Genomic DNA, 19,775 nt, shown 5'->3' on the forward strand with positions numbered 1-19,775 from the left:
ATATCTAGAGAGCTCCTCTTCGATTGTCGTGGCAAAGGGAGGATCTGAAAGCGCCTCTGCTTGCAACCTCCATGTAGGTATCGCCGGTTGAGGTCGCTTAGTGCTAAGGGTAAGCAGAGCTGGGGAATGATCCGAGAGACACCTGGACAAATAAGCTATCCCTTCTTCGTCAGGGACCAAAACCAGCAATAGGAAGCATTGGTCAAGCTGGCTAAATGTGTTAGTTGTCACCCTCCATATGTTACATAAATGCATTCTCTGTAGGATATCCCTGAGGGCCTCTGTCATTCTTAGTTTAGTATTCTGTCGAGGGGGCTCTCGGTCCAGTCTCCCATCCAACACACAATTAACATCCCCCCATCATAATCAACCCTGTTCCCATATATGGGGTCGCAGCAGCCACCACGGTGCGGAAGAATTCTGGGCAGTACGAGTTTGGAGCATATATATTAATGAGACCTATTTCTCGTCTATCTGGTCTGCCATGTAGAATCCCGTAATGACCTTCCATGTCTGTTATATGATGTAAGTGTTGGAATGGAACCCCGGGAGCCACCCAGATAAGGACCTCCGTGCAAATCCTGAATATGAGGTGGCGTATATCTGTCCTCACCACCTGCGTCTTATGCAGGGTAGTGTATCTCCCCAAGCATGAGTTTCCTGCAGGCATGCTATAGATATTCTATATATTTTCAGATAGGCGAACACCCGTCTCTTTTTTCAAACATTGCTATACCTCGTACATTCCAGTTAAGCAGTTTCATCATGGGGCAAACCATGCAAACCATCTTTCAAGGAGCTCTCTCTCGTCCCATCGCCCCCACACCCTTAAAGTTACATTTCGCAGCACTAGACTGACCTCCATACAGAGAACCCCGGAAACCATCCCAAACAGTTTCAGAACACAATCAACTGTTTCAAACCCCGCTTCCCCCCTTCCCATGGGCAGTAATGCGGGTCTGTTCCCCCCGTTATGTGGAGAGCTAGGATCCGTGTTCCCTGCTTAACAAGATTTCGAGTTTAGTGTCCCTACAGCTCCAAATCTGTTCCAGGAAGGCATGCACTCCTCCGGTTGTTAGGGACACAGCACTCCTCTGATTGTTAGGGACACAGATTTGATTTACAACGGTGACTGAAGATGTAAGGATCCTGCTAGAGATAAATTCTGCAGGGATCTGCAGGCAACAGAATGTAGTTTGTTCACTAAACCTGTCAAAGATTTATCGTACATGATCCCCCCCTTGTGACAATCATCCGTATAACAGGTAGTCTGTACACTATCTTCATAAACCTCGTTCTCCTCAGATAGGATATGCCATTATTATGTCTCCAATGTTGAATGTGTGAATTCTGGCACGGTCTGATCTTTTCCATCCAGATGTTACCTTTGATCAGAGGAAGATTGAGGACCCTGCAGTGGTTAACATAAGATGTACCTGGAAGTCCGATTTCCCTCCAAATGTTAAACAGTTGGTGATGTCAAATAGATAGCTGCAGGATCTTATCGCTTCATGTCCACTTCTACATATCTCCAGCAGATGGTGATCACTACTGACTGCTCTAGTTATGGACGGGAATCTTAAAAAGCAGACTCTATTTTTCAGGTCGACCTGTTCTCTCCCTAACCTAGAGACCTATTGTATCTAAGTTAGAGAGAGAATAAGTCAGCTGCCTCAAATACACCAATGCAGTGACCTAACTAAACAAGAATGGAGGACATTATTGAATGAAAGCATACCAATGTGGTAGCGATGTCTCTTGAACTACAGATGAGTCCTCTCCAAGTCTCTGGCAGGTATGGAATCAAAAGGGTATACCAGAGCGGATTGTTCGGCTCTGAGGTTTCTTGTAGGTGTTACTTTTGATCTCTCTGTACAACACCTGCTGCTTCACTTGTTCATAGTAAGCAAGCTTAGAATGGTTATCTCATTTGTCCCTCATTGTCCTTCCTTCAACAGATTTGTCAGGAAACTGTTACATTGTAGTGTTAGTCATTCTAATACTCAGTACATCCTCAAAAAATGACCACAATAAACACCTGTATAAGTTTTTTTCAAGTGTGAAGTTTGTTAGTAGTTGCTATCCATATTCACACTAGTGTTTGAGTAGCATTTCTGGACTGCAGCCTGACAGAGGGGGAGCTTTACTATAATAGAAGGATGTGCAACCATCTTAAAGGGAAAGTGGGTATTATTAGTGTTTTACCAGAGATTCCCACCTGCATCTCTAGCATCTATGACTTGGAATGAAGATGGGAGTCTGAGGTCCTCATATAGAGAGATAGAAACACGTGGGGCTGTCTGGAACAAGTCTGAAACAATTGACCAGAGAGACCAAAGGCTAAAAATTGAAGCTGCTTTTAATCTGGGCTCTGGAAAGATCAGTTCTTGAGTTGAGTGAAATTATTCATTAATACCAAATCTAATTTACTAGTTAAAGTCCATACCGTGCAGTCAACATTAAAAGAGCACCCAGAGAACAATTATTCACTGGTTGTTACAGAAAACGTCAGGAAAATGGACAAACCCCCCCTTACCCTTCGTTTCACAAATCCAGCTTCAGTATTCTTTAATGCTATTTATAAAACCTAACTTTGTTCCTGACGGAGCAATGTGCATTGAACTGCTCAGCCTCAAAGTAGTTTTCCTAATGACAGCTATAAGAGCAAGGACTGCCAGTGAGAGCAAGGACTGCCAGTGAGAGCAAGGACTGCCAGTGAGAGCAAGGACTGCCAGTGAGAGCAAGGACTGCCAGTGAGAGCAAGGACTGCCAGTGAGAGCAAGGACTGCCAGTGAGAGCAAGGACTGCCAGTGAGAGCAAGTACTGCCAGTGAGAGCAAGGATCGCCAGTGCGAACAAAGACCGCCAGCGAGAGCACGGACCGCCAGCGAGAGCACGGACCGCCAGCGAGAGCACGGACCGCCAGCGAGAGCACGGACCGCTAGCGAGAGCACGGACCGCCAGCTAGAGCACGGTCCCGAACATAAGAGCAAGGGACCGAACGTGAGAGCAAGGGACCGAACGTGAGAGCAAGGGACCGAACGTGAGAGCAAGGGGCCGAACGTGAGAGCAAGGGGCCGAACGTGAGAGCAAGGGGCCGAACGTGAGAGCAAGGGGCCGAACGTGAGAGCAAGGGGCCGAACGTGAGAGCAAGGGGCCGAACGTGAGAGCAAGGGGCCGAACGTGAGAGCAAGGGGCCGAACGTGAGAGCAAGGGGCCGAACGTGAGAGCAAGGGGCCGAACGTGAGAGCAAGGGGCCGAACGTGAGAGCAAGGGGCCGAACGTGAGAGCAAGGGGCCGAACGTGAGAGCAAGGGGCCGAACGTGAGAGCAAGGGGCCGAACGTGAGAGCACAGACCGTAGGTGAGAGGACAGACCGTAGGTGAGAGGACAGAATGTAGGTGAGAGGACAGACTGCCAGTTAGCGCAAGGACATACGTGAGATCAATGACCGTAGGTGAGAGCAGTGACCGGTGAGAGCAAGGACAGCCAGTGAGAACAAAGGACCGTACGTGAGAGCAAAGGACCGTACGTGAGAGCAAAGGACAGTATGTGAGAGCAAGGGACAGTATGTGAGAGCAAGGGACGGTATGTGAGAGCAAGGGACGGTATGTGAGAGCAAGGGACGGTATGTGAGAGCAAGGGACGGTATGTGAGGGCAAGGGATGGTATGTGAGGGCAAAGGACCGTATGTGAGAGCAAGGGACAATACTTGAGAGCAAGGGACAATACTTGAGAGCAAGGGACAATACTTGAGAGCAAGAGACAATACTTGAGAGCAAGAGACAGTACGTGAGAGCAAGGGAGAGTACGTGAGAGCAAGGGACAGTACGTGAGACCAAGGGACAGTACGTGAGACCAAGGGACAGTACGTGCGACCAAGGGACCGCCCATGAGAGCATGGAGCCGCCCGTGAGAGTAATGGACTGCCCGTGAGAGCAGTGGACCTCCAGTGGGAGCAAGGGACTGCCTGTGAGAGCAAGGGACCGTGAGTGAGAGCAAGGGACCGTGAGTGAGAGCAAGGGACCGTGAGTGAGAGCAAGGGACCGTGAGTGAGAGCAAGGGACGGTGAGTGAGAGCAAGGACCATACGTGAGAGCAAACAACTGTACGTGAGAGCAAAGCAATCAGTAGGGGCAAGAACAGTCAGTAGGAGCAAGGGCCATCGGTGAGAGCAACGACCGCCGATAGGAGCAAGGATTGCCAGTGAGAGCAAGGGTCACCAGTGAGAACATGACCCGTCTTTAAGGGCAAGGACTGCCTGCGAGAGCACGGACCGCCTGCGAGAGCACGGACCGCCTGCGAGAGCAAGGGACGGTACGTGAGAGCAAGGGACGGTACGTGAGAGCAAGGGACGGTACGTGAGAGCAAGGGACGGTACGTGAGAGCAAGGGACCGCCCGTGAGAGCAAGGGACCGCCCGTGAGAGCAAGGGACCGCCCGTGAGAGCAAGGGACCGCCCGTGAGAGCAAGGGACCGCCCGTGAGAGCAAGGGACCGCCCGTGAGAGCAAGGGACCGCCCGTGAGAGCAAGGGACCGCCCGTGAGAGCAAGGGACCGTGAGTGAGAGCAAGGGACCGTGAGTGAGAGCAAGGGACGGTGAGTGAGAGCAAGGACCATACGTGAGAGCAAACAACTGTACGTGAGAGCAAAGCAATCAGTAGGGGCAAGAACAGTCATTAGGAGCAAGGGCCATCGGTGAGAGCAACGACCGCCGATAGGAGCAAGGATTGCCAGTGAGAGCAAGGGCCACCAGTGAGAGCATGACCCGCCTTTAAGGGCAAGGACTGCCAGCGAGAGCACGGACCGCCTGCGAGAGCACGGACGGTACGTGAGTGCAAGGGACGGTACGTGAGTGCAAGGGACGGTACGTGAGAGCAAGGGACGGTACGTGAGAGCAAGGGACGGTACGTGAGAGCAAGGGACGGTACGTGAGAGCAAGGGACGGTACGTGAGAGCAAGGGACGGTACTTGCGAGCAAGGGACGGTACTTGCGAGCAAGGGACGGTACTTGCGAGCAAGGGACGGTACTTGCGAGCAAGGAACGGTACTTGCGAGCAAGGGACGGTACTTGCGAGCAAGGGACGGTACTTGCGAGCAAGGGACTGCCATTGAGAGCACAGGACTGCCAGTGAGAGCACAGGACTGCCAGTGAGAGCACAGGACTGCCAGTGAGAGCACAGGACTGCCAGTGAGAGCAAGGGACTGTGAGTGAGAGCAAGGGACTGTGAGTGAGAGCAATGGACTGTGAGTGAGATCAAGGATTGTCGGTAGGGGCAAGAACAGTCAGTAGGAGCAAGGGCCATCGGTGAGAGCAATGACCGTCAGTAGGAGCAAGGATTGACAGTGAGAGCAAGGACCGCCAGTCAGGGCAAGGACTGCCATTGAGGGCACAGACTGCCAGCGAGAGCAAGGACCATGAGTGAGAGCAATGACCGTGAGTGAGAGCAAGGACAGTCAGTAGGGGAAAGAACAGTCCGTAGGAGCAAGGGCCATCGGTGAGAGCAACGACCGGCGGTAGGAGCAAGGACTGCCAGTGAGAGCAAGGACTGCCAGTGAGAGCAAGGACTGCCAGTGAGAGCAAGGACTGCCAGTGAGAGCAAGGACTGCCAGTGAGAGCAAGGACTGCCAGTGAGAGCAAGGACTGCCAGTGAGAGCAAGGACCGCCATTCAGAGCAAGGACCGCCATTCAGAGCAAGGACCGCCATTCAGAGCAAGGACCGCCAGTGAGAGCAAGGACCCTCCGTGAGAGCAAGGACCGCCAGCGAGAGCAAGGACCGTGAGTGAGAGCAAGAACAGTCAGTAGGGACAAGGACATTCAGTAGGAGCAAGGGCCATCGGTGAGAGCATCGACCGCCGTTAGGAGCGAGGACCGCCAGTGAGAGCAAGGACCATCAGTGAGAACAAGGACCGCCATTGAGATGATGATTTACCTTGGAAATCTTAATTCCACTAAATCAGCAAGTCACATGCTTGTTTCTAAGGTGTGTTGTGCCTTTAACTCTAAAGGTACAGAGAAGCACCCAGTGTTCCTCCTTTAGGCTCAAGCATGGTTCGATTAAAGAATATTGCACAAAATGGCAGCTAATGATCACCAAAAGAATAAATCTGCTTATTCTTCAAGAAAGCATAATTTGCCTCTGAGGGCATATTTATAAGAAATAGTTTCATTGATTTTAATGCGAAGGCTCATGCCATGTTTCTGTAGTTATTCTTGCAAGCGTAGTCTGTTACCTTTCCCTCCATCTTGTGCACTATTGTGGTGGAGCACACAACAAGTGGTAATCTGCATACACCACATGTTGAAAAGGATTAATAAATTATTACTTTGTGATTAGGCAAATCACGGCTTGCCTCACAGACGTTTAGTGATTCATTGCATATCAACACACTTTGTAAAGATGTACTCTTTTCATTTTAAGTATAAACACATCTTTTAGGCTAGTTCTCTCAGTTCCAGTCTGAAACTAACTATGTTTTGTTTTGTCTTCCCAGGCCCTACTGTGCTGGAAGTGTTCAACACGCTGCTACGGCAGCTCCGGCTCAGCATAGACTATGAGCTGACTGGAAGCTATGACTCTGCCATGAATATTGGTACCAAAATTATTAAGGAGCACGAAGAAAGGATGTTCCAGGAGGCTGTTATCAAGACAATAGGTATGTAGACACCCTAGCAGCAGGCCACCTTGAGTAGACTAAGGAAGCCACTACAAAAAGTCTAAATGCAATAAAGGGGGAACATGCTCTTCTTATAAAAAACAAAGCATGCGCCAGGAATCAAGCGACTTCTAATTTGTTTACATTTTTGTTAGTATTGATTACGTTTTCCATATCAAATCACTTCCTGGTGGCACAATGTTACTAAAGGGAAAGTCCTTTCCAGGGCAGTGTGTAGCAGCGGCATCTGGGAAACCCCTACCAATCTTCAGAAACTCATGACATCCACTCCACGACCCTAATCCACCCCACTCAACAGTGCACACTCCCCGCTGCTCCCCCTCACACAACAAGTGTGGTGGGTGACGTTCAAGCATCCACACACATCCAGGCTAGGTCCATCGTTCTGCTGATCTTTCTTACTGTTGTTTAGATCCAGATAGATCACGCACGCCTTCCAAAACAAGGTCGAATCGAAAATACAGGAAGAAAGTCATTTTGGATCTGGCCCTTAAAACATTGTGGCCTTTGGGTCAAGACTGGGGTCATCTAGCAAAGTTTCAGGAAAACCTGAAAACTGCCTTGTTTAAATAATCATTTCTCTGCAGACACATCACTGTGGGCATGGGGTTACTCCTTGGAGTCCTTGTCACTCCCAAACCAAACTCAACAAGCACACTGCCTCGTTTTGATGGTCCTCTGGGTGGTAAGTACCTGAAGTTGACTTGCAAACGGACTCACCGTAAGCCACATGCATGGGCATCACTTTTTGTTAAATAGTCTACTAAAACCCCGCAACCAAGCTCTGGCAATATATTTTAAGGTTTACCACTATACAAGAATGAAGCCAATAAAACACTAATCCAGATTGTTTTGTGCAGAAGGAGCGTCCGGACTGCATATCCACTACCCTTTATTGTTCAATACTGTTATTTCACTATTCCTCAAAATCTGCAATCCTTGCAAGTTGTCGGTCTTTTATTTTGATCGTGCAACTAATTCATAAAGGAACGTTTTTTTGTTGTTTTTTTTTAAAATATGCTTGGCCTCAAAGTATTCCCCCAAGTATCTGCTAGCTTTAAAATGTAAGAGTCAATGATGAATTTTATATTTTTAAGGGATTTCTGTTTATTACTCATAAGATACAGCACTCTAATAGCACTTAATCCCCGATAAATCTTTTCTAGCCCTGTTTTTATTTGGTGATGTCAGACATAGTCTTTTGATGTAGCAAATTACGTTCTGTTGCATCACAGGGAAAATTTTAAAAAAATCATGTTATGGGACTGAAAGTGGAGGTTCATGAAAAGGAATTCCAAAATTAAGAGATTAGGTCCTCAACCAATATGTTATCATACAACAATGAGGAGTTTAATGAGCATATTACTGATTAAATAGGGTGGCAAATAACCTTCTATGGTTCAGACCAAAGCATAATTGGAAATATTGGTAGTACCAATATCCGAGACAATGCAGGAGGACAGAAGTAATTGAGATTTTCTGTAAGTAAGCTACCTAAATGGGTATATATTGTTATGTTTATTTGGAGTAGAACCAAAAAACAGGTTCGAGGCATATGAGCTGCAGATTACACTCTTTTGCATAGATCGCCATCTGGTGTTGGGCCCGGATGTTTGCAGTTTGTTTTTCCTCTTGGAAAGTCTTTGGAAGTCACGAGGTTGGTGACTCCTCCTTCGGATTGTATTGCGCATGGGCTTCGGCTCCATCATCAGATTGTTTTTTTCCGCCATCGGGCTCGGATGTAATCTTCGCGCTCCGGTTCCGAACAGCTTCCAGTTCAACGATCTACGTGCAATCCTCACCCCAATCGCTGTATTGTTTCGATCACGATCTCTTCAATCAACGCGCCTTCTCATCGACACAAACCTTCGGTTCCAGTCGTCGACGGCGGCCTTCGGGCCTACCCAGGCTCCGGTCCCGGTTCATAGAAAGAATTCCATTTAAAAAGTGCCCTCGATGTGAGTCCAAATTTCCCCACACCAATCTTCATGAGGTATGCAACCTCTGCCTCTCCCCTGAAGACGAGGCTCGAGACTGTCCGGCCTGTAAGTCTTTCCGATCCAAAAAGACTATTCGGGACCGAAGAGCCAGAAGGAACATGGCACACTCCTCGACGTCCATTCCAGTCGACATCTTCGGAGACGACATCGACGATCCGGAACATCATCGCACCGAAGAGGACCTAGTCAGCGCTTCCGAGGCCGACGAGTCAGATGTGGAGGACATCACTCCGGCGCAGAGGGTTGTGAGTACTAATCCACCTCCCCCCACACCCGCGCCGACACCCAAAAAGGCTTCGGTCACACCTTCGCCTCCGGGCCTAGGCAAGACCAGAGACACTGCTACACACACACCCCACCTTCGGGCCCGGTGAAGAAGCCAACTAAGCCTTCCGGCGGCTCGGGCTCGAGCCAGCCTACCAGTGGTGCAGAGAAACACACTTCGGCACCGAAAAAGAAACCGGCCTCCACCTCGACACCGAGCTCCGCACCAAAGCCCTCGGGGTCAAAACCCAGCTCTTTGGCACCGACGCCATCTTCGGTGCCGACCAAACCACACAAGGCCACTGGCACCGACACTTCCAAGCCGAAGCCCATCTCGGCGCCGACCAAGAGACCGGAGGGTCCCAAGCCGGGTTCTAAACATCAAACCGGAGAAACCTAAAAAGTCATCGGCCCCGACGCCTTCGGCGCCGACGGACCAAATTACCTCTCCAGAGCTATTTACACCAGATCCCTTGCAAAAAACTCTCACCAAGGATCCAAAAACTGGACATTTGACACTCTATACTAAAAAGAGACATTTGGAGAAGCCTGCTCCGCCTCCACCTCCAAAGAGGAAGGACTCTGCTACCTCTCCGTTCAGAATACCTTCCCCTCCTCCTCCACCTCCACCTCCTCCTCCTCCACCCCCTCTGCCCTCTCCACCCCCACCTCATCGTTCTCCTACTCCGTCTCCAGACGATGATGCTCAGGGGGACCCATATGATGATACAGGGGATGTGCCACAGGACCCCACTCCTACAGGATCTCCAGATCCATGGGTCAATTACAAAATACCAGATATCCCCAAATGTCCCACAAGACAATATTTACCCTTCTAGACCATCTCCACCAGAAGATTCATTAGGGTTCAACCATCTTCTGCAAAGGGCAGCACATTATCACGGGGTGGACATGCATAATGACCCTGTGGAGGAAGATTTCCTCCTAGACACATTTGATACTTCACATAGGTCCGCCTCCATACTGCCCATGCTCAAAGGGGTGGTTAAGCATGCGGCAGAAGTTTTTAAAGACCCAGTTAGAGCCAGGGTCCTTAACCCACGTATTGAAAAGAAATACAAACCTGCTCCCTCAGATCCCTCTTACATCAGAGGACCAGCGCCACTAGATTCCTTAGTGGTATCTACGGCACGTAAAAGGGCAAATTCACAAGTGTCAGGTGATGCACCACCACCTGCCAAGGAGTCAAAACTGCTAGATGCATCAGGCAAACGCACAGCATCCCAGGCCGCCAACACATGGCGTATAGCAAACACTCAGGCACTGCTGGCCAGATATGACAGGGCTCATTATGACGAATTGGAAAGCATAATGCACCATCTCCCTGAAAAATATAAAGGTAGGGCCAATGAGTTAATTCAAGAGGGTAAAACAATCACAAACACCTCCATACGTTGTGCCCTCGATGAAGCCGACACAGCCTCCAGGGCCATCAACACCAGCGTCCTTCTCCGTCGCCATGCTTGGTTAAGGGTATCTGGGTTTAAACCAGAAGTACAAGCCTCCATCCTTAACCATCCCTTTGACCAGGAACATCTATTTGGGCCAAAGGTGGATGAGGCCTTAGAAAAGATGAAAAAGGACACGGATACCGCAAAATCCATGGGGGCCTTACAGTCTCACCCGCCCAGACGCTCCTTTCGCCGCTCCTCCTCTCGGAGGGCATCCAGAGGCTAGTCCTCAGACACAGCGTCCACATCGTATAAATCCCCTACTCAGACCACCTTCACAAAAGGTTACCAAAGAGGCGGCTACAGGGGTAACAACAAGTGCAGAGGCAAAACTAACAACGCCGGTTCTGCCACACCTCCTACCCAATGACTTCCCCCCGCTCCTCCTAGACCATTCCACTCTGGTCGGGGGCAGACTCCAAAATTTCCTTCATGTCTGGGAGACCATCACCTCAGACAAATGGGTGACCCAAATAATTCGGTCAGGCTACTGCCTGGAACTAACATCTACCCCCCCCCAAACATTCCACCCAGGCAACGCCCAATGTCACAAGAACATTCAACATTACTAAAGTAGGAGGTAATCTCCCTCCTACAAAAACAGGCAATAGAACACGTTCCTGTCAATCAACAAAATATGGGGGTCTACTCCCTATATTTTCTAATACCAAAAAGGGACGAGACTCTATGACCTATTCTAGATCTCCGGCCCCTAAACACATATATACACTCAGACCATTTTCACATGGTAACGCTTCAGCAGGTACTTCCGCTCCTCTCCCAGAACGACTTTCTCACCACACTGGACTTGAAAGACGCATACTTCCACATTCCAGTACACCATGCTCACAGAAAGTACCTCAGATTTGTAGTGGACGGACAACACTACCAATTCAAAGTGCTCCCGTTCGGGGTCACAACAGCACCACGGGTATTCACCAAGTGCCTTGCGGTGGTGGCGGCAAACCTGAGAAGACATCACATTCACGTCTTCCCATACTTGGACGATTGGCTGATAAAAGCCACTACATACAATCAGTGTGTACACCACACCGCCACCACAATCCAACTACTTCACCAACTAGGCTTCACGGAGAACCACCAAAAGTCCCAGCTACAACCATCACACATAAAACAATACCTCGGTGCCACCATACACACCTCAAAAGCAATAGCCTACCCCAATCCAGCCAGGATTGCAAGCATTCAGGCTTTGCGACAAAAATTCATACCTCAACACTCCCTTCCAGCACGAGTGTTCATGCAACTAATAGGGATGATGGCCTCTTGCATTTTCATAGTGCCCCACGCAAGACTCCAGATGCGTCCTCTCCAGGAGTGCTTAGCGCGCCAATGGAACCAGGCCCAAGGTCAACTGACAGATCTTAAATATCGTTCTCACAAGACTGATGGGGCCTCCCTTCGAATCCTTGCATAAATGCGAACTACAATTCCTAACATGGAAAACGGCTTTCCTTGTAGCCATCACTTCCCTTGGAAGGGTCAGTGAGATACAAGCACTTACCATACAAGAACCTTTTCTTCAAATGCACCATAACAAGGTTGTTCTCCGTACCAACCCAAAATTCCTACCTAAAGTCATTTCCCCTTTTCACCTAAACCAATCTGTAGAACTACCAGTATTTTTCTCGCAACCTCAGACCATTGCAGAAAGGGCTCTGCACTCGCTAGATGTCAAACGAGCCTTACTCTACTACATCCAGAGAACACAATCTTTCCGAAAGACCAAACAACTGTTTGTCTATTTCTCTCCACCACACAAGGCCAACCCCATCTCAAAATCAGGGATAGCTAGGTGGATTGTCAAATGCATTCAGATTTGCTACCACAAAGCAAAACGGACGCTATCCGTTCCCCCCTAAAGCCCATTCTACACGAAAGATAGGGGCTTCCATGGCATTTCTAGGGAACATCCCATTAGATGATATCTGCAAAGCAGCTACATGGTCAACACCGCACACTTTCACCAAACACTATTGTGTAGATGTGCAAACTAAGCAACAAGCTAGTGTGGGCCAGGCTGTACTTAAAACACTATTTCAAACCACTGCAACAGATACCGGTCGTCGCCGCTAAGGTTGGGAACTGCTATATAGTCTATGCAAAAGTGTGTAATCTGCAGCTCATATGCCTCGAACGGAATATGCTACTTACCAGTATGCATCTGTTCTTGGCATGTAGAGCTGCAGATCTACACACGCCCACCCGCCTCCCCGGCTACCTGTATCTGTTCCGGTTTATCTTATTTAGATACACACATGAGTTTCTTCACTGTTATTACTACGCTCCATCTTTCCCTGCTGGCGAAAAACAATCTGAGGATGGAGCCGAAGCCCATGCGCAATACGATCCAAAGGAGGAGTCACCGACCTCGTGAATTCCAAAGACTTTCCAAGAGGAAAAACAACCTGCAAACATCCGGGCCCAACACCAGATGGCGATCTATGCAAAAGTGTGTAGATCTGCAGCTCTACATGTCAAGAATAGATGCATACTGGTAAGTAGCATATTCCTTTTGGGGGATAGCGTTCAATGAAGAAAGTATCAAGTTAAAGAAAACGCCATTGCAGGAAATCCATTTTTGCCTGGCTTGTTTATGATTTTTTGACATCTGGTGTTTTTAGCTCTGGGCCGCTGGGACCTGCTAATTAGCGTCTGACTGCATGTACCCTGCCATAGACTGAAGAATGATGGTGGGTTACACTGACGCGTTTGGAACCTTGTTAAGTCATCTGTACGGGGTGCACACACTTGTTGCAGATGCTCAAAGTTCTCATGTAAAACTATAGCTTCTGCGAAAAATATAACATTATCTTAAACCACACCTATTGGTGCACCCGGCTGTGTGCCTATGTTTAAAAGAAAATGAAAACTGGTTTTGTAATTAAGGTGCTAGAGTCAGCCATAAATGCACACTTGTGTCTTTCACTGCTGCATAGTGTTTAAATCTGAAATGTGCTCATAAAAGACGTTTCCTCACTAACATATAAAAAGAGAATATAGTGGAAAACACTTTTTTGCACATAAGCCTCTGAGTAAAGTGCGACGTTTTGGCTTACGTCTGTTTTTCTACCATTTGTTAGCAAAATGCTACAAGCTGCAAATTTGCAGTGGGTAGGTAAATAAGTAAGACAAAATCAGTAGAAACATTAGCTTTAAATTTTTTTGCCACTAATTATGTTTTTTTTAAGTTATCATATTATCTGGGTGAACTTTATCTAGTAATAGTGAAACCCATAGCCCATTGCTCTCAATTGCCCTACTTGACACTCATTGTCGCAGAAGTACTGTGCGAGCTTGAAAGGCTAATAATTCTAAACAATGGTTCCCTCGGAGTTTAAATTATAAAAGCCACTAAAATAGATGGCAACAGTAAGATAGGTTGAAGTATTTCTCAAATGTACACTCCTGAGAACATAGTAATTACAATGTGTTATACACAACAGGCTTGATGTACGAAGCACCGGTCGAAAAATACTGGTCGCAATTTGTGAACAGTATTTTTGCCACTCGTGCAGTATTTTGAGAACTGACCTATGTACTAATACGTCGGTTCACTAAATACCCATTCGTAGTGGGTCGCAATTCAACCTACCTCATGAATATTAATGAGGTAGGTTGCAAATTGCGACTAACTCCGAATCACAGCCATCACTAGGATGGTGGCCGGCTGGGGTGAACACAACCCATGTCTGTGATTGGATATTTAATAATGCAAACTTTTAAAAAATGCAGCGTTTAGAAAGACAAGTTTCTTTTTTTGCTTTTGTTTGTTTAAGAGGAGTCTTGTGAACCACTGCCTCCTCTTAAACGATTTTTTGTACATTCACAAAGGGGAAGTGGTCCACAAGGGACACTATCCCTTTTACGAATGGGTTACCACCCCAACTAGGGGGTCAGTAAACATCAATGTTTTGCGCCTGATTGTGGTCAGAAAACATTGACAGATATGATAACAATTCGGTATTTGGAGGGGACGCCTACAACACTCCCCTTCCAGATACCAAGCTATCCTAGATCTCCTTCTCCAACTGGGATTCACTGTGAATCCCACAAAATCTTCTCTTCAACCTCAGCAAATACAACCATATCTGGGGACAAACCTAAGCCCAAACCTAGAATTAGCATATCCTAATACAACAAGAATTCAAAATATCCAAACATTGATATTCCGATTTCAAATCAGTCAGCAACTCCCAGGACATACTGTCATGATGCTCATAGGCATGATGGCATCCTGTATTGCCATAGTACCCCATGCTCGACTTCGCATGCGTCCATTACAGGAATGCCTAGCACAACAGTGGCCTCAGTCACTGGGCTATTTAGAAGATCTAGTGTTGATAAAAAGGTGTACACATCACTCTGCGGAGATGGAACACCAACAACCTATCAGAGGGGCAGTCTTTTCTAGACCCTGTTCCCCACATCACTCTGACAACGGACGCATCTCGGACTGGCTGGGCTGCACACTTACAAGACCTCACAGTCGAGGGCCATTGGGATTCCAAGCACTAGACTCTCCACCATTACCAAGAGCTGCACGATGTTTGCCGAGCATTGAAGCCTTCCTACCTCAACTCATCGGCAAAGTTGTTCTAGTCCGGACAGGAAATACAACAACCATGTACTATCTACAAAAATAGAGGGGGCCACACTCTCTACAGCTCTCACACCTGGCTCAGATCATTTGGCACTGGTCTCTACATCACAGCATTCATCTATTAGGGGAAAACCTTCCAGGGACAGACACCGACTTTGCAGACGTCCTCAGCAGGATGCAACATTGTTACGAGTGGGAACTCCACCCCCAAATCCGTCCTTCCTCACTTCCACAAATGGGGATTCCCACAATTAGATCTGTTTGCAACCTCAGACAACGCGAAAGGCCCAGACTTTGCCTCCAGGTTTCCACACCCACTATCCAAGGGCAATGCTTGCTGGATGAATTGGTCAGGGATATTTACCTATGCTTTTTCCCCTCTCCTTCCTTTTCTGGTTCAGAAACTCAGGCAAACATCTCTCACACTCAAACTAGTATACCCTACATGGGCCATCTAGCCATGGTACACAACACTAATAGAACTCAGTGGTTCCCACCAGAAGATCTCCAACAGACTGGACCTTCTCACTTAGAACCATGGAGAAATCAGGCACCCACATCCCAAAACACTAAACCTAGCAAAATGGCTCTTGAGGTCATAGAATTCAATCTTACTCCAGAATGTATGAACATTCTCAAAGAAACACATAGACCCACAACAAGGGCCTGCTATGCAGCCAAATTGAAAAGATTTGTTTTTTACTGCCACAATAAGCAAATCCATCCAATTCCACTATACAAAACATCAACTGTGACTTGCTGCATTTATATCTCTCTGGCCTCGCTTTCACATCCATATGATTAAACCTTGCAGCAAAAGCTTCCTATCTCCAAAACAGACAGCACCTCTCATTATTCTTATCTCCAAAACAGACAGCACCTCTCATTATTCAAAGTACCTGTTATTAAGGCCTTCATCGTAGGGCTTAAAAGAGTGATTCCACCTGTGCCCTCATGGAATCTTAACATTTTTTTCACAAGACTCATGGGTTCTCTTTTCAAACACTTACATAACTGCACCCTCCAAATTCTATCATGGAAGGTAGTATTTCTTATTGCCATCACATCACTTTGACGTGTTAGTGAGCTCAAGGCATTAACCTTAAAAGAACCATTCTTCCAACTCCACAGAGACAGGGTGGTCTTTCGCATTCACAATTCCTCCCAAAGGTTGTCTCACTCTTTCATCGCAGCCAGTCAATTGAGTTGCCATTTTAATCCCTCAACCAGACTCAGTTGCAGAAAGTGCTCTTCATATGTTAGATGTCAAAAGAGCCGCCATGTACTACATTGACAGAACAAAAGCTTTTAGGAAAACAAACACTTTTTTTGTGGCCTTCTCAGCACCACTAAAAGGAAAGCCTATACCCAAATTAGGAATTGCCAGACAGATAGTTAAATGAATTCAAACTTGTTACATTAAAGCCAAAAGAACTTTACCAACACCCCCTAGAGCACACTCAACGCATAAACTAGGAACTTCTTGGCCTTCCTGGGAAATATTTCATTAGCTGACGGTTGCAAAGCAGCTAAACGGTCCACGCCACGCACCTTCACAAAACATTATTATCTGAATGTTCTAGCATGCCAACAGGCCAATGTAGGACAGGCAGTGTTATGTACACTGTTTCAAACAGCTGCAACACCCACAGGTTAGACACCGCTTTGAAAAGCACTGCTTTACAGTCTGTACAAGGCATGTGTATCTACAGCTACACATGCCTCAAATGGATTATGTTACTTACCCTGTAAGCATCTGTTAGTGTCATGTAGTGCTGTAGATTCAAATGCACCCGCCCACCTCCCAGGACACCTGTGGCCTTGACAGTTTTCTTTACCTCCATTACTACTCATTGACATCTCCTTACTACACTTACTTACACTCCATTATCACCCGCTTACAGGAAAACAATCTAACAATTGAGTTGATGCCCATGCGCGTTATCACCAAGAGGAGGAGTTATTCGATCATGTGCCTGGAAAGACTTCTTCAAAGAAAAACAACTTGCACTCATCTGGATCCAACACTAGATGGCAGTAGTATGCAGAGCATGTGAATGTACAGCACTACATGCCACAGACAGATTCTTACAAGGGTAAGTAACATGATCCTTCCAGCAAGGGACTTCAGAACTGGTGTTCATGCCCTTGCACTATCAACAGCTGGATGAAGGTAATGCCCTACCAATGGCCTCCCAATCTCCACTCTGACACCTCTTAACGGCATCCTCCACGTCATAGCATGTCTTGTCCAGGGCCTGAAAAATAGGATTACACCACCTCCATCCTGATGAAATGCCACTGGCTATTCTTGCCGGCCTGCACCATATTTAAAACCAGCTGCATTATTTACAAAGCCATGCCTGCAGCCAGGACACTATCAGACTGCAGGCTACAAAGGGTGAAAAAGAAGACAACAAGGCAACAGGCCTTTTCCATATGTGCATTGAGTATCTGAAGCAGTACCCCCGCATGCATCGTGGATGCCGCAACAGTGCTGCTTTAAGGAAAAAGTTGAAGACCACTATATCACAATGTATTAACCATCCTATCAATCAAGCCATTTATATAGCGAAACAGCTGCTCTGAAGAGTGTCCCGGTGCTGAAAAGACCTCAAGCACTAAACCCCAACAACTGAGAGATGTCATGCTCAAAAAGCCCGATCGATTAGCCAGGTCTTCAAAGATGTTTTGAATAGGATCTCAGACCTAATCGTGTAACAATAAAACAGGAGTTGTTTCCGAGCTTGGGCTGCAGGATAAAAGAATTACGTCACTCCCCGCTTTTTGTGTCCAATCCTCAGGACCTATAAGTAGACTGGCATCCGACGAACAGAGGGTGCTGGTCAGTTGACAGTAAGATATTGGGGTCCAACACCATAAAAAGCTCTGTGAGCGATGACTAATGTTTTAAACATGATCCCCCCCTTGACCGGCAGTCAAAGAAGCTCCTTCACGTGGGGGAAAATTGATGACTGCCTGTGGATCTTTAAGAGTAGACTGGCTGCTTGATTTTGTACAGCCTGCAGTCTCAAGTATGTAAATGCTCAAGCGTTATCAATGCGAGAGGTGATCAGAGCTTGGATCACTGTTTTCTGCGCCAGTAAAGGAAGCAGGCCCAAACATTCTCCTATCAGTCATTGACTTTATACTTGAATTTGATCCTGTACAGCGCTCTGCTGCCCTTTGGCTAGGTTTTTGCTGCAGAAATACCACTACATATATACATATTTTAGATATATCTGAAGCTTTCTATCAGTTGTTGATCCTCACATTGTAATCTAAGGGATTCTGAATATCTTCTTCCATTGTTTGCAGCCAAATAGTGTCTGGTGCTTGATGAATATTCCCATGCCCAAACAAGGCAAAATGAATCCATTATTCTTGAACATCTTTGAGAGATCTTCCTTTGTACCACAGATTCACATTCAAGGGGACAACAAAGATGTCCGCCTGAATAGAGTGCTCTGGTGACTCTGATTTTAATAGCTGCACCATCGCCATGATACAAGTGCACATATTAGTCAGAGCTGGGGACAACTGCAGAAGACTTTTGTGACTGACTGAGCCCTTTGATGTTGACAGATTGCCTAGGATTTGCTGACTGGTGGCTGCGGCCTCGTGACTGCCCAGGGACTTGTTTGCGACTGGGGAATTTCCTAACTGGCAACCGAGCCTGCCTGTGTCCCTAACAACGAACTTCAGTCCTGCTGGGGCCTTCAGTTGTCTATCCTCCCTCGCTTTGCTGCATGTACTGATTGTAGGGTGCACTCTGCAGCTACAGCATACCTGATGGAGGAGTTTCCTGTGTGGCGGCCATGGCCCCTTAGGACCTGGCATGTGGAGCACCGAGTCTGCGGCAGCATTTTTTAATCTTTAGCGGCTGCTGCCTCACCTTTTGTGACCAGGGAACAGTGTCTGCGAGTGATTCGGGCCTGTTGAGGCCTATGACTGCCGTCGCTTGGCCAGCCCTCCTACGGTGGTATCCTGGGCTCCGAGACCCAGTGGATAGGGTTCTCTGGAGCAGCTGAAGCTCATTGGGGACTTCCCTTACTGTACTGAGTTTTGGCCTTGCAGATGGCGCTGCCCCCACCCGTCTTGTGAGGTGCTGGAATGGGGGCCTGTTGGGATCTGGTCCCACAGTCGTGTAACTAACTTTGTCACCCTGTCGGTGTTGCTGTCTCCCCAGTGGCTGCGTTGTGGCTTCTCCGTGGAATCTGTGGTCAACTTTGATTTGTACTCTTGTCCTCTTCTGTGACAGCTGAGTCTCGTCCTATGGGTCTGGGCTGAAGTTCTAATGACACACTGTCTTGTTAAGATGCTCTTCCCCACTGGGACCCATCTTCAGAAGTGGCGAATGTCCCTTATCACTTTTCGCTTCTCTAGATTGTGCTGGGTGATCGCCACTGTTGTTTGAGTGGTCTTCTTGATGGGATCATCTTTTTGACCTCCCTTCTCCTCCAATTACATGTCCATAATGGTACAGTGGTGCATCCACTGCTACTAGATGATGCTGTAGTCCTCGTGTTTTCTGGGCCGCGTTACCACCGCTCCTCTGGCCCTCCCTGCCTCTGACCCATCGACATATACTCCACAATGAGCAAGGGTGACCTCAAAATGCCCGGCTCTAGTTTGACAAGCATCACTCCACAGTGCTTGACAACCAGCAAGCAGACGCCCCACCTGACGTAGCAGATGTTAATATCTCCACCATGTTCAAGCAAGTTAAGGACAGCCTTCAA

At 47.6% G+C, this 19,775-nt stretch overlaps 1 protein-coding gene across 5 annotated transcripts in view; it reads left to right on the forward strand.

The window, feature by feature from the left end:
• Positions 1 to 19,775, forward strand: part of EFR3B (EFR3 homolog B) — a 1,026,989-nt gene that overhangs the window by 741,509 nt on the left and 265,705 nt on the right. For all 5 annotated transcript variants that reach the window (XR_014963209.1, XM_085613091.1, XM_085613090.1 and 2 more), the window contains one exon: positions 6,491 to 6,652. Coding sequence is in view for 4 of the 5 variants with exons in the window: in XM_085613091.1 (XP_085469217.1) it covers positions 6,491 to 6,652 (162 nt within the window). In the remaining variant the exon portion in view is untranslated. The remainder of the gene's footprint in view (positions 1 to 6,490; positions 6,653 to 19,775) is intronic.

The sequence above is a fragment of the Triturus cristatus genome, chromosome 6, assembly GCF_964204655.1.
Source record: "Triturus cristatus chromosome 6, aTriCri1.1, whole genome shotgun sequence".
Taxonomy (NCBI): Eukaryota; Metazoa; Chordata; class Amphibia; order Caudata; family Salamandridae; genus Triturus; species Triturus cristatus.